Source organism: Nymphaea colorata, chromosome 7 (genome assembly GCF_008831285.2).
Source record: "Nymphaea colorata isolate Beijing-Zhang1983 chromosome 7, ASM883128v2, whole genome shotgun sequence".
Lineage (NCBI taxonomy): Eukaryota > Viridiplantae > Streptophyta > Magnoliopsida > Nymphaeales > Nymphaeaceae > Nymphaea > Nymphaea colorata.
The window spans coordinates 6982026-7008052 of record NC_045144.1 but is presented as its reverse complement, the minus strand read 5'-3'; the positions used below and the strand labels follow the sequence as shown (position 1 = coordinate 7008052).

Genomic DNA, 26027 nt, shown 5'->3' with positions numbered 1-26027 from the left:
AAAATGCAGTGATATTTGTGATAATGGTTTTAGCCAACTGATTTTTTTCCCCAGGATAGTGGAATTTAACTGAAAAACCTTACATGACAATTGTCATAAACAGCATGATCATCTTTTAAAAAAAAATCTCAAATAGCAAGCCTTTTTTTAAAATTACAGGCAAAAGATTAGTTACAAATGAAAATTTCCCCAAAAAACAGGACTACTTGTTTAATATGTCTTTCAATGTTACTGTCTGTTTTTGAACTTTCCTCTATTCTCTATATGAAGCGCTTTGAACTATTGCCCTACTCTCTCTCTCTCTCTCTCTCTCTCTATATATATATATATATATATATATATATATATATATATATATATATATATATATATATATATATATATATATATCAACAGTAACTTGATGCATGATTCTCTCTTAATTTATGGGTGTGCAGCATGAAACCCTAGGGCACCCTGTGAGCCAACAGTTTTGTCAAAAAAGGCAGCAGTTCATGGTTCAATTCTGACAATGGTTCCATAATTCCATGCAGTAGCTTTTGACCAATTAGGGTTCATAAAAGACAAGGGAGAGCCCCATGATATACATGAATTTTAAGCCACAAAACTTGCCTAGTGATCTGCAACTTAGCCAAGTTGCCCTCATTCTATCTCCATAACTGGGAGATGTGGACCTCATTTAGCTGCATCACTCTGCAAATCTCAAGATGCCAACCCTCAGTGCTCTTCACCAAGAGCATTACTTGTCTTCTCATGAAGCCCCAGAACAAAGAGTCAGCCTCAAGATGTGGAGGTGTTGAGCCTTGTTAACATCCACTGAGCTGTTGCATTGGATGACACAATGTAATTGTATCTAGTTCCATGGATTGCACCACTTCCTTCATCAATGGTAGGCGAGCTTTTTCGATGGCTACGTTTCGCATCGACCGACAAGTTAACCCTCGCAGCGGAGCCAGAAATTTTGGTTTAAGTGTGTACAAACATAACATTTACTGACACACAAAAAAAACATCAGTAAAAGTACCACTAATGCAAAATTGGTTCAGTTGGCAACCGTTGTTTCGAGTAGATCCCAAGAATCACCGGAGCAGCAAGGCGGTCCATTTAAAAGGAGATCTATGTTATGAAACTCATCGTCGCTATCACGACCCAATGCGCTACTCTCTTGGACCACAAAGGCCCCGCAGTCTCCACAAAAGGCGGTAAGAAAATAACCACTTACTTGAAAGTAGAAACAACAGAAAGAATAAATCCCAATAAAGAAGAAACTTGAAAAGAAGAAGCTTTTCTCATTTTATTATTTTTTTCTTAAAGAAGTTGAAAGCGCACATTGAATCATGCAGTCTATGGCTGCTCCTCGATTTATCGCCGCTAAAAGGAAATAACATGTAAAAAAAAGTGAGTAAAACAGAGAGTCACCTCCATGAAAGCAAAAGGATTGGCATTTAAGAAGGGTAGAGGAAGAAGAAGCAGTAAACGAACAAGGGGAAGGCAGCAGAAGAGGCCAGAACAGCAAACAAACACGGGGAGCAATAATGGCCGGGGAAAAGGAACAAGTTGGAGCACCAAAAACTGCAGCAACGACAAGCTCTGCTTCTGTCATACACGTGCACCCTCGGGACCCTGACACATGGGGAAGGAGGCTCATAACGCCCAATGGAATCTTTCACACCAACTGTCCATAGAAAGATTTAAATCATATGATATAGACTTTAGAGATCTGCCGCGACCAATCGGACAATCGGTCGTCAGTACGATTCCCATGGGCATCACTTTCCTATGCAAGCCGAAGCACACTATGTGTAACCCTAGACGTCACGAGGAGTTTTACCCAAACAGACTTAATGCATGGGAAAAATGGGTGTTCGATGTTGCATGATATAGTGTGTTGTTTATGGGGGTGTTTGAATGCCAAAACCTGGTTTTGCCTCTAAAACGACAGCCAAGTTTTTGAAGTGTTAGGTATCATCGGAATTGGATTTAAGAAAAACCCAATCTTGGAAAAACCTGATTTTATAAAAGGGAGTGAGAAATGTGTCACTCAAACACAAAAGCAAATGTTTTTAAAACTCATTAGAAAAACATGGTTTTCATAAAACCAAGTTTTCATAAAATTGGGTTAGATGAGAGTCTCATCCAAACGCTTCCTTAGAGTTTTACCTCGGCAGCATAGTCTTTATCTATAAACAAAACATTGTAGGTTTGTGTTCTAATAATTATGTATTCTCATGCCATCAAACATTGTATGATTATACCATATATTTTAATGGCTATGAAATAGCTGACAGAATGAGACACCAAAAGCAGGTCATGTACAGAAACATAATGTTGAGTAGAGGTTTCGACCTTGAGCCAGTTGGTGGATTTCTCCTCCTCACCTAAAAGTAAACTCATACACACACGCGGGCACACACAAGTTTCATGGAAAAAAGTGTACAAAGAAAACAAAGAGCACCATTGATGACTTTTTTGCTGATTTAGTTTTATTGGTGGATATGGTGCTCGTCCCAAAAAGATTCTCACAATGCTGTCTTCTTATTTCCTGCACCTTCTTGTGTAGATTGTGCAGATAATGTTTTTCTAATACAATATGCAGCACAATGTTTAAATGTAAAACAAAGGCCAGCCATGCTCCTACTCAGGACCACATCGAAACCCATAACTAAGTTGTCTCTTAGCCATGCACATAAAATATGATTATATATATATATATATTATGTATAATATAGACATGATAAAGTGCTCCTCAACCACTTACAAAATGTTGATGTTCATTAATTTCCTATAGATGATTTACGATCTCTAAGACTTAAAATTCAGTTTTTATGTTGAAGGAGCTAACAATTTGGCCATGATATCAATATGATTCCTATTCTTCTTAGTTTTTTTCATTACTGGTCCTGCTTTTACGGACAACGGAATGAAAAAGCAGCAAATTGAAAGCTGTCATGAGTAGAACATGATAAACTATACGTTTGTCACCATCGTTCTTTAAAGATGAAAAGTGTTCTTCTGCAGCTTTTATACAAGCGAGGGCATTACTGTCATTTTATTCATTTTAGTTGATATTTTTAACTAGAAACAAATAAAAATGAAAAAAGATGGTCCTTCGTTTCACAGTTGCCAACAAAGTTGAGGGAGCAAGTTTGTATAAGCCAGACAGACATCGAAGCCGGCCTTTTTTTCTTTTAGGGAGAGCCGTTTGGTTCAGTCCGCCGACCCTACCAGAGGCCACTATACCAACCAGCCCTAGGGTTTCATATGGAATGCTTAAGGACTTATTACTATTTAGAGAAAGAGCACACTATGTCGTGACAGTAACCACAATATTTGATCACAAGTCCCTTTGAAGGTGCGCAAGTTGCCGTATCCCCAGTGCATTACAACCCCTCAGCGCATCGTGTTCTACCATTTTATGAGAAGGGCATTTTGGTCTTTTTAAAAAAATCATATTTTTTACTTCTACTTTTATCCTTGCAAGGGATGGTCTGCTTCATTCAATGTCAAGGGTAATTTTGTCATTTTTTGATTTCTAACATACAATCCCATTTTTGGAACCCAACATATAACCTTCTTCTTCTTCTTCTTTTGCTAAACAAACTGTTAACCAAGTAAAAAAGTTGGTCAAAAAAAGGCAAACAGATCCAGCAGCTCTTCCACCAACTTTTTGGCTTTACCTCCAATTATTTAAGGACCAGAGCAGGTGAGTGAAACCCTAAAAATTTACCACAAAAGAAGCATCTCCACACAATTCACTACTTTGCATATGAGAAAAATCATTGATGGGTAACTCCCCAAGAGATTGATAATACTTCCACAAGACAACAAACAAGGATCTTTTATAAAAAGGTATAGGGTTTTGTCTGCACGTGCACACATGCATGTGCAAACACATGTACCATGTACCCACCCTTCCGGAATGCCAGGCCGTACACGTGCAAATGCACGTGTCCGCGGTTAAGTGGTGGCCCTCCCCTCCCTCAAGTTTCAAAACATAGGGCAAGAAGATGCCAATACATGAAAAACCCCATAAAGCGACACCGAACAAAAGGAAATGAACTCATATATATATATATATATGTATGTATAGAGAGAGAGAGAGAGAGAGAGAGTCATTAAGTCACCAAACTAGACTCGTTCATCTGAAGTAAAAAGGTAGTTGAGAAAAAAACAAGAAGAAAAATGTGTGAATTAATACTATATAACGAAATACCCATCACTTTTTTCTCTTAATTGTACATCATGATATATCACACAATCGTGATTAGATTGTTAGGTCACTTTGAGAAGCCAAAGACACCGTTCAATTTATATATATATGACTTTTATTTCCTTATCAAATATATATTTCATATTGCACAAAATTATTCCTTGGAGTTTGTACAATCTCATCTCTTTCCCTATATGTCTATCCACACCTATTTCAGTAGGGGACCCAGGCTCATAGGCTACGATGGGAGGAAGAAGATACCTTTAGTCGGCCTCAAAAGGCATCATTTGAATCGTAGAGTGATAACTGGTATTATAGGTTTATTCTTGTCAAGACAGGCAGCTATGTCAAGTCGTCAAACGATGTTGGCAAAACATTTTATGTATATATATATATGTGTGTGTATGTGTATATTTGTGATGCTGATAACTATCAAAGTATATATATATATATATATATATATATATATATATATATATATATAGAGAGAGAGAGAGAGAGAGAGAGAGAGAGAGAGAGAGAGAGAGAGAGAGAGAGGATCAATCATTCATGGGGGTTGGTGTTCGTGGTGAAATTGGAGTGAGATGAGATGAGGACAAACGTGAAAGGGGGGTGTTCAGTAAGCACACGTGAGGGGGGGAAAGGGAAAGGGACAGAGCATGAGAAGATGGGAAAAGGGCAGCGGCTTGGAGTGTGGACCATGGCGGGTCTTCTTTTTTTTCCCGGCCTTCAAAATTGATCAATAATGAGAGATAGAGATTGACGTGCACATCTGGCAACAGGCAGAAGCAAACAAACTGGGGAGCCTGCACTGCCCCCCTTGATCGCGATGTTGATGTCTCCCTCTCCTTTTTTTCATTTCTCTCCAAAGTCAATAGCTTTTATCTCACAAATTAACTCCTTCATACAATTTGTATCACATATATATATATATATATATATATTGTATTAAGAGACGTTACTAAAAGTATAAAAATAAACTTAAATGTCAAAATCATTACATTTACTTATGTTTATGTACAAATTTGGATTAATAAATTGAATATCTCATCTTGAGGTTAAAACCTTCGCTTTTCTCTCTATCATTTAAGGTATTAAGCATGTTTGGTATCTTTAAAAGATATCGTGTTATGATTCAACTTACATATGAGTTTCTTCATTTTTATAACAAAAAAAAAACACCATCAAAACTTAGAATGAAAACTGACCGTCTACGAGCCATTGCACCAACCATTTCAGTATACATGTATATTTGTTGAGATATTTATTCTTTCGAATTCATATAAGCTTTGAACATTTTATATCTATTGTTGAATTTATGAAAGACAACAACACTCGATCTGCGTGAGAGCCAGCCGACATGGAGAAGGATGAGTAGGACAAGTCGGCCGCTTCGTCCAGGCAGAAAAAAAAAAATTTTACATTGACGAGTTTTTCATGTCCACAACTATAAAAAATCAACATAAAAGGACATAGCAGAATGAGTTCCGTGAACTAAAGAAATTCTGACGATTGACTATTCGATCTTTATAAATTATTAGTTAAGGTTTCACTTTATATGAACCTGCAATATGCGTATAGCAAAACTGAAATCAAAACTTTAAGACACCAAAAACTTTTGCAAATGGTGCATTTTATGGGTAGAAACTGTGAACAATGGTTTGGCACTGGAAGTGTATCATTTTCAATAGTTTTTAGCATCATAAAATATAAATTCATCCATAGATGTTGACTGACTGATTTTAATATATATATATATATACACACATTTACTTACTTCATAATAGTAATTAGCATGTAGGTTTTCCTTTCTTTTCTTTTTCTTTCTCTCTTTCTCTCTCTCTCTCTCTCACACACACACACACATACACACACACACATATATATATATATATATAGTTACACAAAAAGATGCCTGAATAAACATGGTTATAATAGAAAGACTGGGTAAGGTAGAGGGAACAGACCCATTGGGTTTGTGTCAGCTGGTAGCAACCTTTTTCTCTTGAGACAGATTGGTTTGATCAGACCAAAAAGTAGGCTTTTTCATATATATATATATATATATATATATATATATATATATATATATATATATATATACTAAATGAGAGAGACCATCGGCGCTGGCTCACCTGCTTTTATGGCGCAAGTTTTAGTGACACTTTGGGCCCGCATTTACTGACATTTTTTTCTCTCCCGTTAGTGATGAGTCAACTTCTTGCAAACCGATTACTTTAACCGGTTATCCCAGGGATAGAGATTTGCTAGGTTGGCGAAGCCACTCAGCAAAATGTTTAAGATCATGCAAATTCTAAAAGATCAAACTAAGATGATCATCTCATATCTATTGAGAACGAATCAAATCAGACGGTTTTATTTCCCGACCTTTTTGACTTTGTTTCTACAAAACCCATGTTGAAAAGATTGACAAAGTCAATCATTCACAACCACTGATGAAGGATTCCTTGAAAAGTTAAGGATTAGTAATCTTTTTTAGAAATCGAATAGATTCGGTCTTATACATACATGAAGAATGTAATAAGAAAAAGATGAGAACATGAGTTCTTCTTCCTTTTATCACTTAGGAGCAGTGCGAGATGAAAGTCTCTGATTCTGCAGTGACCACCGTGAACGTCAACCTCCTGTGCTGCAAAGCTACTAAAATAAGGTGGGTTGCTCGAGGAGTTTGAGAATTTTTTGCCGTGCCGGCGGCGGTCGCGTGTTTGACCTTTGCGGATATCACCGGAAAAAAATATGTACATTAATCGGAAACCATGTGAATATCATTTCTGCCTTTGACTTTTGAGATGTACAAAGTCGAGCCAAATGATATCTTGGTAACTAGTTTGGATCCTATTAAAAACAAGCTACTCACATGGCCTTCTTTTATGCAGCAAGAACACCCAAAAGAGTAACCATCAAAGTTTTGGGATGAGAAAGTGATATCCACATGGTTTTGATTAAAATATGTGTGTATGAAGAAGAAAGGTCAAGGTCTATGAGATTTGGAGGTGGGCAGCACATGATTGGAGTTGATCGCTTAGGGTTTGCTTTATGCAGAAACTGCACATAAAATAAAAGCGTTTCAGATAAAGTGAAGGAAGAAGCTGTGGAAGACTGTGATCAATGAATGAGGTCGGCCGAGTTGCAGGCTGCTGCCATTCACATTCCTCTCTCTCTCTCTCTCATCTTTGGAGCATTTTCAGTCACACATTTGGCAGAGCAGAAAGAGAGAGAAAAAAACAAAGAAAATCATTAATTTAGAAGCCTGGATTTTATCATAATTTCAAATGCACTGCTTATGGTTTTAAAAGTTTGCTAAATGGTCTTTAATCTTAAGGCAACTTTTGATGCACAGAACGGTAAAATTACTGTGGAAAAAAGTCGGACCTAGAGAGGTCTGACTTTTTGAAGTGAATTTTTTTTCCAAAATCAATGAAAAACACACGATAAAGTTTCATGTGTTTGATGTTGCAGGAGAAACGAAACAAACGGAGGGAAATTTCTTTGGTGTACTTTTTTTCCTGTGCAATAAACGGAGTCTAAAAGAAGCTCCCGAGAAATAGTTACGTTTTGTATGTTTGAAGCCATGAAAAATTTCATGTAGAGGCAGTAATAGAGTGGAAATCCTTTATTTCTTTAGTTTCATCTGTTCTCAATGTTATAGGGTTTATGATTGTCTCGTGTCGGCCCAATATATGTCAACTAATACATTTTTCTCATCATATCGACGTATACATATAACCTATTATGACACAAAATTTTACAACCGCCAGATCAACCATGGCGTCCAACCAGCCATGCTATGCCCTTCTAAACAGAAATCAAAAACTTAAAACTTTTCAAATTGTTGCTTGAGTAAAAAAAAAAATTGTTTTCAAATCTAATTTTTTTTATTAGTGCCATGGTAACAAGTGGTTGATATGTATGTATATACTTTTCTTTAATAGAAAATAAGACTATAGTAGGGATTATGATCGAAGGGTAATGCCTCAAATAAAAAGTTTGAAAAAGAAAAGAAGAGGAGGAAAAAAACAGGAGGGGCACATGCACCTCTGCAGTGGGCTGGCAAATCCTGATCCAAAGATTGATATCGGGTCCATCCCTCCCTTCATCACGTCGCTTTCCCATCCTCTCCACCTTTTTATTCACTCCAAGACAAAGGACAAACCGCTCAGAGATAATTGGTAACCTCGAAAACAATGCCCAGGTACCTAAAAGGAATTTATGAAAAATCCCCCCCCCCCTCCAACAAAAAATGCAAACCTGTTAATATTCATTTCAAAATTAATATTGAAAGTAACTGTTGCGTGGGTAAGTAACACGAGCTAAGGCTCGACCACATCGTTATGTTATGTGTTCGACTCAATTAAGGCTCGACAAAATTGTAAACTCGTTTGAATATATCAACTTGATTAATGCTTGACAAACTCGATTAAAGCTCAAACTTGACTCGACAGTTATGTGTTGAGTTCGAACTCGACTCGATAGTTATATGTTGAACTCAAACTCAACTCAATTATTTGAACGAGTTCAACTCGAGCTCAACTCGTAAAACATCTGACTCAGCTCAAACTCGTTGACGAGCCAAACTTTATCGAGTAGTTCGACTTGTTGTTCACCCGTGCGAACTATTACTTGTCCTTGAAAAAATTGCCTTCTTTTTTTAAATTAAGGGTGAATGAATGTGGTTTTCATGTTATGTCACTAACATGGGAAGAAGTGTTCTCATTTTCTACCAAAAAAGCATTTTGGTAACTTTATAGGAGTTTTTTTAGTTATACTTTTGCCCTTACAACAAAGGTCATCCGTTTAACTAACAGGGGCATTATAGTCATTTCAAGTATATAGCACATGGTCGGGGTGCAGAAAACACTTAAAAATGTATATAAACATTTAATGACTTCAAAATTTTAAATTTACGCGTTTGATTTGAGGTAAGACCCATTTTAGGTCACACATTTTTTTTTCTTTTACCTTGAACCTAAGAGCCACAGAGATTTTCAGATCGGACTTTAAATCCATGGTTTCCACATATTAAGCTTACTAATTATTAAAATCCATTGTTTGTTCAGAACTTTAGACAGTAGGTTTCATGCATTTGGATTTGAGATCCCTTTGAATCCTTAGTCCACAATCTCTGTTACGAACTTGTTCGAAGGGACACTGAACTCAAACGGGTAGGTTTAAGGGGGGAAGAAAGAGACTCTTCCTCTAGTCACGACGACGTGATTCATGCACTTTATAAAGATAAAATTAAAAGGTCAGATACTAATCCCCAAACAAAGACAACGAAATCTCGAGATTTAAAATCCCGAAATCTCCGGACGCCCGGAATTTCAGATCCGAGGGAAGGAAATATCCGCCACGCACGCCTACAACACACCACACTATGCAAACACGTGTGCGTGTCTCATGTGGCTTGTATTTAAGCGGCGTTAGGGTCCTAAAAGCAGCGTAGTTACATTAATTACAAATTTGGTTTATTCGGACCCCTCGTTTCAGGGGTTTGTCTTGTCACAAGCTTTATAAACCAACAAATTAATAGTCAAAAAAGCAATAGAAGGAATATCTTTTTGGACGACCGTGCGCTCATACGGAAAACCACGGCACGATACCTCGATGGTACATTTATTTGCCAATTTAGCAAAAATAAATTCAATATACATATATATATACACAATTACGTCCAAAAAACAGATAATTTATTCTCTTGTCATTTTGAGAGTGTTTTTGGTTTCAAAATATTACAGAACTTTAGAATGAATCAACTAAAAAAAGTGAACCGTCTTATAAATATATCGTAATTTTTGAGGCTAAATTGATTATATTAAGGTAGGTTTTAGTTCGATTCTCATGATTATGTTTCTGTGTCTTAAAATGGTAGGACTTAACATTTAAGTTGAAAGTACACCATTGTTATCGTTGATATAAACACACATGAAGATCTGAAGGCAGGAAGAATGGAGGGGCCTTTGGGCTTTATTTCGAGCGAACATATTACTCACTCGGAGCAGTAGAGAGTGACACATTCATATCAACTAACTAACTATTATTTATAGTCAATAAATAAAAGTAGTGTACACATCAATTCCCTTTTCAATATGAATGTGCAGCATCTTAAAAGTTGTATGTTGGGGGTAAAAATCCTGAAGTATCAGTGAAGATGAAGGGCAATTTGGTAATTATAAATTTAAAAAATGAAAAAGTATTTAATAAAAAAAAATTTAAAAAAAGGAGAAGCAAGTACCAGCCACAGATGCTCCGGTCTAAGATGGACCGGAGTCCAAGCCAATATAATTATTTATAGAGAGAGAAAGCTCTATTTTTTCTTCTCTCTCTACCCAGATGGGGGTGGGAGGGAGCTTGTGATTGGTGGTTTTTGTCTCGTGACGGAGAAGGCGTTGGTGTGTGTGTTGATAGGGGCATGTGAAGGAGCAGTCGAGAAAAATTTTCTACTTCCGTTCACAGCAGTACTTGTCCAAATTGTATGCCAACAAGTAGTCTTTCACTGGCACGTTTTCTGTTGCCAATAAATAAATCAATTAAAACTATTAAAAAATATGATCTTTTTCCTGCTTCCTGTCAAATGGGTACTTGTCGAATGATTTCAGTCCGTCCCCATATTTAATAAAATTTCCAAAACATTAAGAAATTCAATCCAACTTTATTTGGTACATATATATATATATATATATATATATATATAGGAATTTATTTCTCTTTTTCCTTATGTACATTAACATTGATAATAGGGGGAGTTCAATGCTTGCTCATGATGTTAAGGAATGATTAAAAAATAAAAAATTTGTTACTAAACTAGTATTAGTCATGGTTTTTGTGATGCAGTAACAATTTATAATGCTCTGATTTATGGCACTTTTAGCCATAAATTTTTAAATTTTAGCTATCTTGCAACTACCCAACCTTTGCTAACATTGGTTTTAATAATAATATCATATAACCATTGCACATTTAATGAAGAAAGCCAACTTTAGCTGATATGGAATTTCACCTTCTATATATAATGTTCTTCAAAATGCAGAGTCAGGTTAAATTCACTATTCAATTTGAAACTAAATCAAGCTAAAAAAATGGCTAGGTGTCAAAATTATGGGATATGGTTCTTAGATTGAGTTGCGTGCGCCGTTTATGGACACCCAACCTACATACGCAGTAAAGGGTAGGGGGACATTTTAGTAATTTATTTTAAAATATGACATTTATAGTCTTTTTAGTTTTTTTTTAATTTTAATGTCTTTCCAAAAGTTATAAACAGGAGATATTTTCGTCGTAATTATACCGGCACACAAAAAATTTAGTACTCAGTATAGCGCATATAACCAGGTTCTAATGGTTCTCCCAATAGTAATGAAAAATATTTGGAGACCATAGAACTCTATTCTTCATAAAAACAGAAAAACATCTCCACATTTCTTTTTTTGATTCTTAGCTTGGTATTTTGCTTTTATTTCGAGGGACTTTCCCTTGGGAAAGTCGCATTAGAAATCCATTGTCATTGCTAATGCAACTCCACAAATGAATGCAGGCAATTCAAATTTATAATTTTTTTTTCAAAATAATTTGCTCAAATTATGTTATATAAGACATAAAAAAGCTAGTTTTGAAGGTTTAACAAAAATAAAAATATTTGGACCAACATAGTCTAATATTTTTAAAAGCATATGAGTTGTATCCATCTTGTTGAATGTTGGGTTATTAGGGATGACAAATGTCTGGACATAGTTCACTGTTCAATTAATTTTGGATAGATTAAATTGCGAATATAAAAGTGAAGCTGCTCTTTCAAGAGCCTCAAATATTATAATTAGAGTTTATAGCTGTTTAGAAATTGAATGTTGCAAAATAAGAGTCTCTAACTGTTAAGAAATGAAATACATGAAGCCATTAAATCATGGACCGGCAGATTCATCAATTCAGGTAAATTGGTCATGAATAAGCAAATGATATTTAAAACTTTTATCTTTTGAAAATAATTTTAATCAAAGCAAATGAATATTTTAAAAATAGCTAAAAAATAACATACAGAATTACAGGTGTTTTAACTTAGCTGTACTAGCTCACACTGAGTCCTGGAAGACTTGGTTTCACCAACTGGACTGGTCTCAAAAAACCAACTTGAACTCGAGCTTAAGGCCCCGTTTGATGCACAAGGATTTTACTGTGCATCGAGAGAAACTTATCATTTTTGTACAACTTTTCATACTCAATTCAAACACATTGAAAATTAACCCGAGACAATTTTACCCTAAAAAAAGTCGAACCTGGAGAGGTCCGACTTCTTACAATTGATTTTTTCCCATGGTAATTTCACTACTCAAAATTTTACTTTGCATCAAAACGGGGCCTAAACTCATGCATTTTTTAGAAGAACTTACTTGAGCCTAAAAGAGATGAGCTTGCTCATACATGTTAAAAAAGTCTCCAGTTTCGTTTTTGAGTCAAATCATAAGTTACCTTAAGATGGCTTTCCCAAGTGCATGAAATCAGGTAATCACCTTTCTTCTTGCAATTTCGTCGGCTAGTTGCTCAAAAAATAATACTTTACTCCATTAAAGGGCATGGTAAGTATCAAAAGAGGATATGAAACTGACAATCTTATAGTTTAGTTTATCAGGCGTATTTAAAGAGAGGAACATAATATATTAGTCTGACAAAAATGAAGAAAGAAAATCCGCATAAAACTGAAGGAGAATTGTGATCGGCAAACTGCCGGATGGCTGAATATTATAAACAGTCACTAAAACACCTTGCTGCACCATCATGGTCCATAAACCATTACTAGTCCTCATGACATGGTACTTTTAGCGACGGTTTTAAAATTTTTAGTTATCCACCAACATTTTCCAGGCTATTTATTTCAGTTCCTATGCAACTAAAGGACTATTTAATGCTAAAACAGGAGCACTTTCTATTCTATTCATAATTATACAGAAAACACGTGAATGGCAAATTTTGCTTTGCATTGCATAGCTAACATGGTTCCCTGTTTTATCCTTTTAATACAAGGACATTTTTGTCCTTTTAAAAAATATTTTTTTTAATTTCCAATTTTGCCATCTTAGAGAGAATCCTCTTTTTAACTATCAACGGTAATTTAGTTATTTACCAACGCCTGTATCGGAGGCTAGCGTCTCTGTCTCCCCTGTTTTGAAGTTAGAACCAAATTACTATCTGATTCTAAACTTTAGAGGAGGGTTATGCGGCTAGCAAGGGGAAGACATGCTCCCGTGTTTTACCAGAAGGGCATTTTGGTAACTTTGTAAATAATATTTTCAGCTTCCACCTTGCCCTTGTAAGGAACCATTTAACTGTAGGGGTATTATGGTCATTTGAAATAAATAACTTGTTCCGTAATTTTGTATGTATTGTTTACTGAAACTCAATTAAAATTTACCCAAAAAGCTCTGAATTACCATATTTTGCATATGAATATTATTATATGATAATATCAAAACCTAATTTACCAGTGAAGGCCAAGGCTTTAGATAGCATGCCATATTAGTCCTCTGGTCAACAAAAGATGATGAAAGGTTGGATAAGAGTGGGACCCTTGGGCTGGGCACCAACGTCACCAGAGGAGGAATGTTGTGATTTGTGAACCCAAGCAGGTTAAACCAATTTAATAGATTCTCACCAGTCCAGTCCAACAGTGAAAAGGTAAAAATTTGCTGTGTCCAAATCTATATATAGCAGAGGGAGGGGAAGGGGGGAGGAAGCAGACAGGAAGAACAACACTTGGTGTTTTGTGCAGAGAGAGAGACAGGGGGGAGAGAGAGAGAGATGGGGTTCTTGCTAGTGATCTTGGGAGCCATCACTGGGTTCATCTGTTTCTGCATTACTCTGCTGAAATGGAATGAAGTGAGGTATAGGAGGAAGGGGTTGCCCCCTGGTACCATGGGCTGGCCTGTATTTGGGGAGACAACTGAGTTTCTGAAATATGGGCCAGACTTCATGAGAAGGCAGAGAGCAAGGTGATTCTCCTTTTCCTTCCATCACCACCACCATCTTCACCATCTTAATCTGCTTTCATTCTCCTTCTTCTTCTTTTCCTTCTAACTGTTGCATGTTGGTTGTTTTGGTTCACGTCTGTAAGTCTCAAGGAACAGTACAAGGAAGAGTCTGTTTGCTTTTAGACCTGCTTTTTTTTTTTAAGAACTTTTTCTTCTTGCCTGGTAAAGGATTTCTTTTTTGTGCTTCCTATTGGTTTTGTCTGTGCAGGCAAAACAAAGCTTCTGTTTGAGTTTTTTGATCTTTTTTTATGAAGCTGACATGGTCGGTTTAAAGTTTCTTGGGTTTTGGGTTCTCGGTGGTACAGATTGTTTTGGTCATTCTGGGATTCTGCTTTCTGTTTCATGCATGCCTCGAGCAGTCTGCAGCTTTTTGCAAAAGATAGCAGCGAACTTTTTTTCTTTTTGTTTTTTTATTGGACTTTTGATTTCCTGGTCATGGTCCGAGTTACGCGCTTTTCCTCTCTGTCTCTCTCGTTGTATGTCAATCCTTTGGTTGGCAGGCTTTCTTTCCAACGTAGCGAACTGTTTTCCGATTTCAGCTTTTTTCAGGCTCTCCGAATTTGTGGTCTCTGCTACCTCTGTTTCTCCTATGTGTTGCTCTCTTTCTGGCTCTATTCTCTGTTAAAATATTACTCTGTTTTGTGCCATTTTCTTCTTTTTAACGTTTGTTAGTCTGGGAAAATTGTTGTGATCTGGAAAAATTCCGAAGGATTAGTTTCTCTTCTGATGGTACCTGGTCTGCTTTTGTAACGGCCACCTCCATATTTCCGAGCTTTCCCTTCTCTTTCATTATTCTTATTCATCGAGTACATACGTCTATTTATTTACCTTCTAAACGGTTTGCTTAATAATTGTAGGTATGGTAATGTGTTCAAGTCACACATACTCGGGTGCCCCACAGTGATTTCTTTGGATCCAGATCTCAACAGATATATTCTCTTGAATGAGGGTAAAGGCCTCATTCCTGGGTACCCACAATCCATGCTTGATTTATTGGGAAAATGGAACATTGCAGCAGTTCCTGGCTACCTCCACAAGGCCATGAGAGGTGTAATGTTTTCTCTCATCAACACCAACATGATCAGAGATGTCCTTCTAAAGGACATTGACTGTTTCATGAGATCCCATCTCCATAACTGGAGCGACAAAGTACTCGATATTCAAGAGCAAACAAAAGAGGTATGCGGAGTATGATAAGATCGGGAACGGGGACTTTTGTCTGCCTAATCGAGAAGTATTTTGCCTCTAACTTGTTTGCTCTGTCTCTTTCTCTTCTTTTCTGCAGATGGCATTTCTGTTGTCACTAAAGCAAGTGGCGGGCATCTCGCCGGGACCAGTGGCGGACGCATTCCGGCCACAGTTCTATAAATTGGTGGAGGGGACATTGTCAATGCCAATCAATCTGCCAGGAACCAACTACCGTCAAGGATTTCAGGTGTGCTTAGCATGCCGCAGATTTTCTGGTTCCGTTTTGAGTTGTTCTTTTATTACTCATCGGAGCTTGATTATGGTCTGTTTGCTTTCTATTACTTTTCTCAGCGGATATATCTTCTCTGTTTTCATGTAATAGGCAAGGGAGAATATTCTTAAATTGCTCCGGAAAACCATTGAAGAAAGGCGGGCTTCCGAGGTCACCTATGAGGACATGCTTGGAGTCTTGCTGGATACAGATGACGAGAAAGTCAAGTACAAACTTACTGATGATCAAATCCTTGATCTGTTGGTCGCAATCATATATGCTGGTTATGAAACTGTCTCCACCACCACCATGATGGCTGTCAAGTATCTCCATGACAATCCCAGGGCACTTTCTCAGATTAGGGTGAGAAATCCAGCTTTGGACTTCATTTCTCAACTTTCACCATGGTTGAGCCATTGCTAAATCCAAATTTTTCTTTCCCTTCGTCTTCCTATTCTGAAAATTGATGCTTTTCACGCGTTTCTTTTTCCTTTACTGTGGTTGGTATGTAAGAGAGCATGTGTGTGTGTGTATATATGTATTTATTTATATATATATTATCATTGTCTGGATGCATCACTATCATTATCTAGCCTTATGATCACATGGGGCCGGAGCGAATCTTCTTCCTATTAAATTGAATTAGATTTTCTTTTATTTGTCATTTTGTCATCTTCAGATTGTATTTTTGATCAACTATAGTTATTTTATCAACTAAACAAGATAGTATCTCAAATGGGGCTGTCAACTACCTCAGAAAATTGGCAGTGCTGCTGGAAATATTATTTTACTGGTCATTGTCAAGGACTGTTATTTGCTTCCTGTGCAAAAATTTGACCTATTTGGCACTGCCCTTGCAATTATCTGATTTCACCTTTTCTCTGACTGCCAGTATTGACAATTTTGCCCCTCTGTTCATGATTGCTTCCCTTGCAGGAAGAACATTTAGAGATTAGAAGAACAAAAGCAACAGGTGAACCGCTCAGCTGGGATGACTACAAATCCATGACATTTACTCGCGCAGTAAGTTATTCTGTCATTTCTGTCTGTTTGGCTACTAATAAAATCTCTTTTTCTTGAGTAAAGCTGAGTTGGCCTTTTCTCTTACTGTCAGGTGATTTATGAGACACTCAGGCTAGCAACTGTTGTTAATGGAGTTTTGAGGAAGACAACCAAAGACATGGAATTGAAAGGTTTGATACCCATATTACCATCTGACTTCTTTGTTTTTGATACTTTTTGTGCATCCTGATAAAATGAGTTACCTTCAACCATATTTAAATGGAAGAATTGTAATATGCCATATCTGCTGATCTGTCTCACATTTCTTTCCAGGATTTACAATTCCTAAGGGTTGGAAGATATATGTTTACATGCGGGAGACTAATTTTGATCCGCACATCTACCCTGACCCCTTGGCCTTCAACCCATGGAGATGGCTGGTATGTAAACAGAAAAGCCCTCTGTCATTGCGCTTTGTTCTTCATTAACATCGATCTGTGTTGTTATTGTGATAGTCAATTGTGTTCTTTAAATGCAGGAAAAGAACTTGGAAGCCAATATGTATTTCATGATGTTTGGAGGTGGCAATAGACTGTGCCCAGGGAAGGAGTTGGGAACAGTAATTATCTCAGTATTCCTTCACTATTTTGTTTCCAAGTACAGGTAAACCCTCAAGAACTCATTCCCTTAATCGATTAGCTTTTTCTAGAATTAGCTTTGGCTGCTGTGAAGACTGTAATTATCTGCTAAAAAGCCCAGAATATGGTCCTTTATAATTTAGTCAGCAGGTTTTCTGCATCACATTTAATGGCAATCGAGTTTACAATTCAAAATCACTGTCAATTTGATAAGTTATCACGTGGTTGGTTGTTAATCATCAGTTCTTTTATTTTTGCATTAGGTGGGAGGAAGTTGGAGGAGACAAGATTTTGAAGTTCCCCAGAGTTGATGCACCCAATGGGCTGAGAATTAGAGTTTCAGATTACTGAAAATATTGTCCCTGATTTCTGTTGTCTACCCACTTTTTCCCCTTCCTTTAACCCCTTGATATTACTCTGCCACAATATCAAGGTATTTGGGAAAAAATTAGAGTAACACCCATATAGGAAAGTGAAACTGAGTGCCAATATACCATTGTAAATTGCAACCATATATCAAATACTAGAATATCTTTGTTCTTTCTTCGTGAGGAAGGTAGCTATTTTGAGGACATCCTCTTTGCAGAGTTGCAAGCTATACAGTAAATAATACATTGATCTCCATGGTCCTGTTGTAGTCCTCCATCCCATGTGGCTGCCTCATTGTTGTACTATAATCATTAAGGCAGAGTAAAAAACTCAATTTTCTTGGTGCAGAGCCCAAGTAATCTGTATGTCTCATGGGCGTTGTACATCTTGGCATAACAAAATTGAAACCTTTTACTTGTTAACAAGAAATACCACAAATTGCAGAACGCCTGAAACATTGAAACTTGCATCCTGCTATGTAATGATTTATAACAACATGAACTGCTAGTGAACACCACAAATTGCAGAAAGCTTGAACATTAAGTTGGCATCCTTCTATCTTACAATTTATAAAACCGTAAACTTTGCAAGTTGTTTGAATATCTAGCTGGTGTTTGTCTTGACATGGTGGATCATTTATTCAAGAACATGTCAGTGCAAGGAACTTGAATGTATGAATGAGGTGGATTTGGCAAGTTTGGTAGTCTCCTTGAGGATTCCCTTGATGCCCATTATTGTTTCTTCCCTCAGTAAGAAGCGGAATCCTTTACAATTAAAGCATCTAATTTGCACTTCCTACTATCTTAGCGACGGTGGCGAACCGAGGCCGTCTGCAATTGGTTAAAGAAATTATCACTACGTTGTAAAGTGTTTCTTAGAGAGTGAGAGGTTGTTTTCCTGACCGGATTGGAACGGCCAATTTTGGTAACAATGGCCCGAACAGCTGGGTTGAGAGAGTGACCCAGTCCCTTGCTTGGTGGACCGGGAATAAGTACTCTGTTCCAAATCCACCAGATCAATTGGGTGTAACATCTCCTGAAATCTACCAGATGCAATGGTTGGGACAGCAGGGTTACTGAGAGAGTGATCCTGCCCCTCTATATGGTGGAACTGCTTCTTCTGACCAGATCCAGTGGGTGGAACAGCAGGGCTGGTAGAGGTCAGCCCGCATCGTTCCAGAGCACCAGATGTTCCGAAAACCTGCTTCAAGCATACAAGAAACAATAAAAGATCGATCTGAGAGTAGAGACAACAAAAGATCGATCTCTAACCATGAATTTGCTCTATATTTTGGGACAAATCTATTGCTGCCAAACCTTCACGGATCCAGCCTATTTGCAGCCCTTTCAATCCAAGGAAAAACTTTCGGCCTGATGGGGCTCGAACGGTGCTTCCTCTTGTGCCTCCGCTGCTCCACCCCTCGGCTTCCTCCTCCCCCATCGCCGCCATCTCCCCCTCCACGAAAACCGAACAAACGAAAAAATGGCAACTCCCAAATTCAATCGGTGCCAAGGGCGACGTGAACAACTTTTGCAATTGGGTCGTTGGAAAAAAAAGAAACGGTCTTTCAATTGAAACTTGAGCAATATTCATGCACGAAAGAGAAATTCCAACATAAAACATATAAAGAGATAGGAATCAGTAATCCCCAAACTGAACCCTTTCCAAAATATAGAGGAAAAGGGGGCAGGAGAAAACAAAGTTATTCACAGATGGCGAGTAGAGAGCATGGGCTCTTGTTGTTCTGTAAAATGATGGGAACCTCCCGATCGAAGAAACTCACCGTCTTGATCTTGTAGAGGGCAAGCGCGTATTATAGAGAAGAGAAAAGAGAAGAGAGATTAAACAAGCATTACCCGTTTTTAGAAGAGGGATGCAAATCCCCATTATCTAGATTTTAGGACTAAAATCTTGAGAATCTGTCCTGGTGCTGGCAAACGTTACCTTACATAATCTCGACTTTTTCCGACTTACCATCGGCCTGTTGGATTTATTGCCTTCGGGATGCGCCGGAACAGAAGCGCTTCTCATTTGTTTTGTGATGTAGATACTGAACATCCATGTTCAAGGGAACGACCCTTAAGAACCGGAACAAATGATGCATGGGGGCTAGCTAATATTTATTTGGTTCCTGCAGTTTCTGTCAGCAGGTTCCATTGTGCATGAGAAGTGCCTCCTTACGACCACCGAAAAACTGCGTCAATACTTATAAAATGGTTTGACTTGGACCTGAATCTGAAGAGAGCAGCAAGAAAAAGAGAGAGAGTATTTCCAATATTTAATCCGCTAAGATGGGTGTTCCAATTGATTGCTCACGCATTAATTGCTTTGAGTTGACTTCAATGGCAGGAGCAAATTTCCCAACCTTCAAACTATCAGATACAGCATGCACAAAGTTATTGAGAAAACATGTTCGTCTTTTTAAGACATATATATATATATATCGAAATCTGCCTGCTACTTTTAAGGTCGAATAGCTTTTTTTTTTTATATATATTTTGGGTTGCTAATAATCATTGCAAGAAATATATTCTATTGTAAGTAATTGGCCGGAACAAATAAACTTTTTTTTTTATGGTTTTTAGTGATATAAAATAAAAAAATTACCATTCAATTATAAAGGTAGCAGATTGATTTCAGTTCCCCACATACACACATATATTGAAATCAGCTGACTACCTTTACTGTTGTAGGATTTTTTAATTTTGGGTCACTTTGACAATAAAAAATTCCTTGACCATAGTTTTCAGTGATGCAATGCACATTTGGAGACGGCTTTTAGTGGAACAATATAAAAAAAATGATGAAGGTAGCATTTGGATGGCACATTCACAAATTTGTTTTATGAAATTTAGTTTTGTAAAAAATGGGTTTTTAGTCATTTTTGAGACAATAGCTTGCCAAAAGTGAGTTTTGGCAAAATTTATTTTTTGTATAACAAAAACATGACTGCAATGAAACCATTTTTCGCCTAACCCAAAGAATAGAATTATGTAAAAAAGAAAAAAAAAAGAGACTTAAAATATCCAAAAAGCAATTAGATGTATTCAATATTAACTTGATCTCTAAAGCTTTGAGAAAGCATTTCATCAGCTTCATCAAACAAAGAAATTCTAATCTTAAGAGATTGCATACGCAACAGATTCCCTAAACATGGCTTAGAGTTCCCACGACAACATAAACACTATTTGATGGCCTTCGCGTGCACTTCTCCCACCAACACTTACGTGAACATCTTTTAATAAGCAATGCGATGTAAGCAAAACCAAAAACCAAATGGTTCCAAATAAGAAATAATAACAATTTTCTTGTAACTTCAAATTCAAGAGAAATTACTGAATGAAACCATCTTGTCTCCATGAAATTTACCTCACTAATTTGTTTCCACGCAAATTGTTGTTAGATAATTAAGTTGCAGATCGTGAGAAAGGTATTTGAGATTTTCCTCGAGAAAAATATGACATATAATAAAAAAAGATGAACACAAAACACAATTTTTGCATGAGTAGGAAGAGTATTTCATATTACCGTCTAAAAGAGAGCCGAAGCACCCACCCAGCCCCTCATCTTTCTAAGATACAAGAAAGATTATTAATGAGTTAAACTACAATTACGAGAGAAAACAAGTATGAAACATTACAACACAATGTAATTCTTAAAGCATGGGACAAAATGTAGCTGAAAAATAGCACACTTTCATCTTGCCTTATAGAAGCAACTTTGGTAGACAAGATATGCCCAGTTATCAAAAATTTCTGATTTCATGTTTTCAGTTAAACTACTGGTTATAAAAACTATCACAACTTTTCAAACTATGGGGTTAGTCCACCGTTTAAGTGATGAATTAGAGGGTGCAGGGAAACTTGTTATTATGTCATCAACATGATTTTTTCAACCTTGTCATGTTCTAGCAACTGGATTGGTTAATTAAAGCTCCCTGATCAATTTGGTCTTTGATAGCAAAACATAATTAGCAAACCTATAACGCAAACTCAGATTGGCTGAAGATGGGTAAAAAAGTTGACTCATTTGAGTTCGGTCATAAATATTTACAGTGCATTTTTTCTACAAATAGATGAAGAATGTAAGTCTGTTCGGACTTCATGTTTGATTTTTCCATTGATTAAAACTGAATAATATGTAATATAAGTATTTGTTTATATTTAGTAAAGTTTGTGATATTTCACAATTCGTAAAGTAACAAATTTCAGCATTTTAGCAATGCATCACAAAAATATTACATGTACAATGACAAACCTCTGTAGACAAACTTTATTTTTAATTAGTTAAAAGTTTGGTGCAACAATTTATTTAGTGCTTAAAAGAAATAAAAAGAGAAATATGCACATATTACTAATGAAGAGGCTCCCTAGGAAAATAAGTGATAGCAAACTAGCATGATTACAAAACATTGGTTATTTTTGTTAGATGATACAACTAAAACGCATATAAAGGTGGCAATTATGCACTTATACAGGAAACAACATGGCTGGTATATAATTGAGGTGGTGATTTATCAAGTTCACCATCTTTGGTTATCAAAGATGAGAGTGAATGACACCGGAACCAAAAAATTGAACGTGAGGGCTTTATAGACAATATTAATATGAGATATTTCATTTGATAGTTCCTTGAGCCTCTGATCCATTATTTGTTTTAATTGTATCTATAGTAATTTATTATAAATGTGTATTATTTTCATAAGTAAAATTCAATGTTCATATATAAAAAGGCAAAAAAAAAAACTTTACAATGACTTGTTGCTTTTCCACTTCTTATGAGTCTTTGTGAAAATCTGGGCTGTAGATGATGCTCTGCCACAATTCCCTCTGTACTATTTGCCAAAGCCGGTTTGGGTGGAGAAACAGAGGGAAAGGAACGGAACCGCAGGTAGTGATGTCAACATGTTCAGTTGGAACAGATATTTGATCTGCGCATTTTAAAACAATTAGATGTAGAAAAAAATTTGATATCTAATTAAAAAATTAGATCGAATTCCAATTTAAAGAATGACATCCAATCGAATTTGGTATAGATATAGATGTAGAAAAAAAATTGATATCTAATTAAAAAATTAGATCGAATTCGAATTTAAAGAATGACATCCAATCGAATTTGGTATAGATAAAATCTATCTCCTTTTGGCAAAGGCATCTGCTCGAAGTAACATTTAGTGACAAAAAGGCAGGCTACTAAATGCTATCGGTGACACAGACGTTTGAACATAGAAAAAGTATTACTTGGTTCTACGATGAATTCAAATTAATATCTAGTTGACAATTAGTGGCGGCGATATGAATGCCACTAAACACCCTTTGTTTTTGCTGATGATTATATTGGAGTTGGTAGCCACAGACGACCCTTCTGAATCCTTAGATTTGATTAATTTTCTAACTCAAAATGTCCAAGATATTCTAGCTCCTTCATTCACCAAGTAGATGTTTTGCTGCCTTGATTGTTTTCGTCACCATGACGTGAAGGAGGATGAGTCGTCGACAAAAGAGAGATGCGTTGTTTCTTTTCGTCCGGCACCAAAGGCTGCTGGTTGACCTCATAAGGGGGAGGAAGAGGAAGGACGTCTATGGCACCCCTGCTGCTCAGGCGGTTGGTGAAGAAGGATGCCCACGGCGCCCTTGCTGCACAGCCACCAGGTGGTGCAAGTCACCTGGCCCCTTGGGGGGTCCGACTATTTATCGTGGTAAATTTCAACCAAAATGACCGGATTTCACTGGATGATTTTCTGTGTTTTTGTTGGAAGAGGAGAAACCCATACAATTTCCCCTACTCTACAGTGTTCCCCAGGCATTTCACTTCCTCTTTTGCTTTTTCAATTTAACCTTGACATCCTCCAACCCAGTTGTGGGAGAAGATAGTGTAGCGAGTGTGGCTTCCTGGGCCAGGATAGCTTCATGGAGGCCTGTCGTCAGGGTTTTTTTCTTTAATTTGCGAGGCTTCCGATTCCAGTTTAGTTCCATATAAGCTGCTAAATTTGGCCTACAATTAAGTAGTTTTGAGTTGAGATTGTCGTCTAGCCTATAATTAACCTCTTCCTCTGCCGTCTTCATTTCGCTTTCCTGCTTGAGGACTTCTTGATGTCTGGCCAAAGCAGCAGCAACTCTCTTCTCTTCTGCTTCCAAATGTAGTGCATGGGCCAACTCTAAGGATTCCTTCTTGGTCATCAATTCCATTTTAAGTTCCTTAATCGTCTTCTTCAGTTCTTTCCACGCACATGGTGCATCTTCGGCTATCTTGAACAGCTTTATCCTCCTCCGGTTCATGCTTCACCATCTACAGCTCAGAAAGGGCAGCTCCATGTCTGGCTTTTGCAGCAAATGCTAGATTCTCTGCAATCCCTTGCTTGATTTCTTCAGCCTGCAATTCAACAGACTTGCAATCTTCATTTGCTTGCTCTTCTTAATCTACAGGTCTACTTGTTTCTCGATGAGCCCTTTTCGATGAGCCATGATGAGCAAGATCCAAACACCATTCAAATGAAAGAGGCGGTTGCGGACAACCGCCCCATGCACATTTTCAGCTTTCCTCTATACAAAATGAGGATGTTTATTCAAATTCGATGATTATCAAAATGCAACGTCCATCCAGATGCGAGCATGGAACTATATATATTATAGGGGATGCAAGCGAATGGAAAGAATATGTCTCTTCTTCTTCTTCCGCTGCCTATCGAGGTATTTCTTCTGAACCTCAAAATTACAAGATCAATACCATGTGATGCATGTTTGAAATACTACAATGGTATTAGAGGCTCGTCTCTTGTGGCAGGGGGAACATCCAATGGCTGGAGAACGGCCCTCTTCCCCTTTGGCAGACTGGTTTCCGTTTCCTCAGGAGGAGGCGTTTGGGACATTCGGTCGCAATCAGAAGCTTTGTCACAAGGGCTTATTAGGACGGCAGTCTGCCTACAAGGGTTTCTACTCTCCAAGGCGCGTCGGAGACAACGGCAAGACGCCATCACCTGGGTACATAGAAATGAAAAAAGAAAGACTGGACACCTACTTGAGTGGAAGGCTGCCAAGACTCTCCGCCGGTGGCTGAGTTTTTCATGGCACGCAGTCCTTTTTTCTTCCCCCTTCTGGACGCACAGAGTGGCGATGGAGAAAAGCGGAGCCGCTGGCGTCTGCTGCCGGTCGCCGCATGCCAAACGAAGCCCGGTGGTCTCCGAGGCCAAGCCAAAACGAGAGGGTGGCTCCTTCCACCGGCGGGCCAGCAGAGCTGCTGCCAAGAATGGCCAGCCGAGGTCGGAATAGAAGGCGGCCGGAACAAGAAGGATTTTTTTCTCCAACCTCCGACAGCCGATGTTTGATCGGAGGGTTTGGCCCTCTGACAAAGACGGAACAGAAGGGTCGAAAGCGGAAAATGAGCGCTACCCTCCGTCCCCACGTTCCGCTCTGTCGCCGGCCGGCCCTCCGAGCACCGGGCGATGCTGTTTATCTTATTTTATTTGCTTTTTTGTTTGTATTTTTGTTTGCTTGTTGATTCACAGTTTTCATATCCGAATTAAACTTCAGATCAAGATTCAAATCCATGATTAGTTGATGATATAGATATAAGTTTAGATTGTATCCTAATCCATCAATCATTTTCCATTCCTTTTAAAAGCAGAAATTGAAGTATCTGACCACTCAAGTCGAAATCCATGGCAACTGTGTATGGTTTTCAAGTGGAAGAAGTCAAATGCATGCTCAGACTCCTCATTATCTGGCTTGGCACCATCGTCTACGTCGTGTTCACTCAAATGGCCTCCTTCTTTTGCTGTACATGGAGCAGTCATGACGTCCACTGCATCCACGTATACTTTCAATATGTGAACATACTTGCAGAAGAGATGTTCATAGTTACAAAGAGAGAGACCATTTGAATGAACACAACAGAGTAGACAATGGTGCAAAGCTAGGGAGAGGCCTAAGCATGCATTTGATTTCTTCCACTTGGATTACAGTACACGGTTGCCATGGATCTCGAGTTGAGCGGTTAGATGCTCTACCCTACTCAAGTTTTTGTTCTTGCTACTGTTCTCAATGCAGACATTAAGAAAGTGTACTGTTCACTGCTATAGAGTGTTATATACAAAGAGTGTCATATATATATATATATATATATAAGCGGAAAGAACAAGGTTTTTCTGCGAATAACTGATTAATTTACCAGTGGTAGAGTAAATATATTTAATCTGGATGAAAAGTTGGTGCTATTATCTGTGGGATAAGAAGTTAATTATTAGGAGCAAGAACATGATAGTCATTAGCTTAAAGTTAATCGGGTGATGTTGCAAAGAGAGAGGCCATTTGAAT

The 26027-nt window shown here is 37.6% G+C and overlaps 2 protein-coding genes across 2 annotated transcripts; both read left to right on the top strand.

The window, feature by feature from the left end:
• Window positions 1-13958: 13958 nt before the first annotated feature.
• On the top strand, window positions 13959-17890 carry LOC116258091 (cytochrome P450 85A1-like). Its single transcript, XM_031635194.2, has 9 exons — window positions 13959-14208; window positions 15105-15426; window positions 15533-15682; window positions 15818-16069; window positions 16643-16729; window positions 16821-16899; window positions 17042-17148; window positions 17247-17371; window positions 17610-17890. The coding sequence occupies exons 1-9, from the start codon at window positions 14018-14020 to the stop codon at window positions 17695-17697; spliced, it is 1401 nt and encodes a 466-aa protein (XP_031491054.1). The 5' UTR covers window positions 13959-14017; the 3' UTR covers window positions 17698-17890.
• A 5272-nt stretch (window positions 17891-23162) lies between these two features.
• LOC116257931 (uncharacterized) lies at window positions 23163-25237 on the top strand. Its single transcript, XM_031634953.2, has 2 exons — window positions 23163-24404; window positions 24499-25237. Exons 1-2 carry the CDS (start codon window positions 24290-24292, stop codon window positions 24981-24983), a joined length of 600 nt encoding a protein of 199 aa, XP_031490813.2. The 5' UTR covers window positions 23163-24289; the 3' UTR covers window positions 24984-25237.
• The last annotated feature ends 790 nt before the right edge of the window (window positions 25238-26027 follow it).

Excerpts from the sequence above, each read along its gene's own strand:
- LOC116257931 (XM_031634953.2), top strand. The coding sequence starts at position 24,290 with ATGATTATCAAAATGCAACGTCCATCCAGATGCGAGCATGGAACTATA. Across the intron at positions 24,405-24,498 it reads TTCTTCCGCTGCCTATCGAG|GGGGAACATCCAATGGCTGG; the intron begins GTATTTCTTCTG and ends CTCTTGTGGCAG.
- LOC116258091 (XM_031635194.2), top strand. The coding sequence starts at position 14,018 with ATGGGGTTCTTGCTAGTGATCTTGGGAGCCATCACTGGGTTCATCTGT. Across the intron at positions 16,070-16,642 it reads GGGCACTTTCTCAGATTAGG|GAAGAACATTTAGAGATTAG; the intron begins GTGAGAAATCCA and ends CTTCCCTTGCAG. Across the intron at positions 16,730-16,820 it reads CCATGACATTTACTCGCGCA|GTGATTTATGAGACACTCAG; the intron begins GTAAGTTATTCT and ends TCTTACTGTCAG.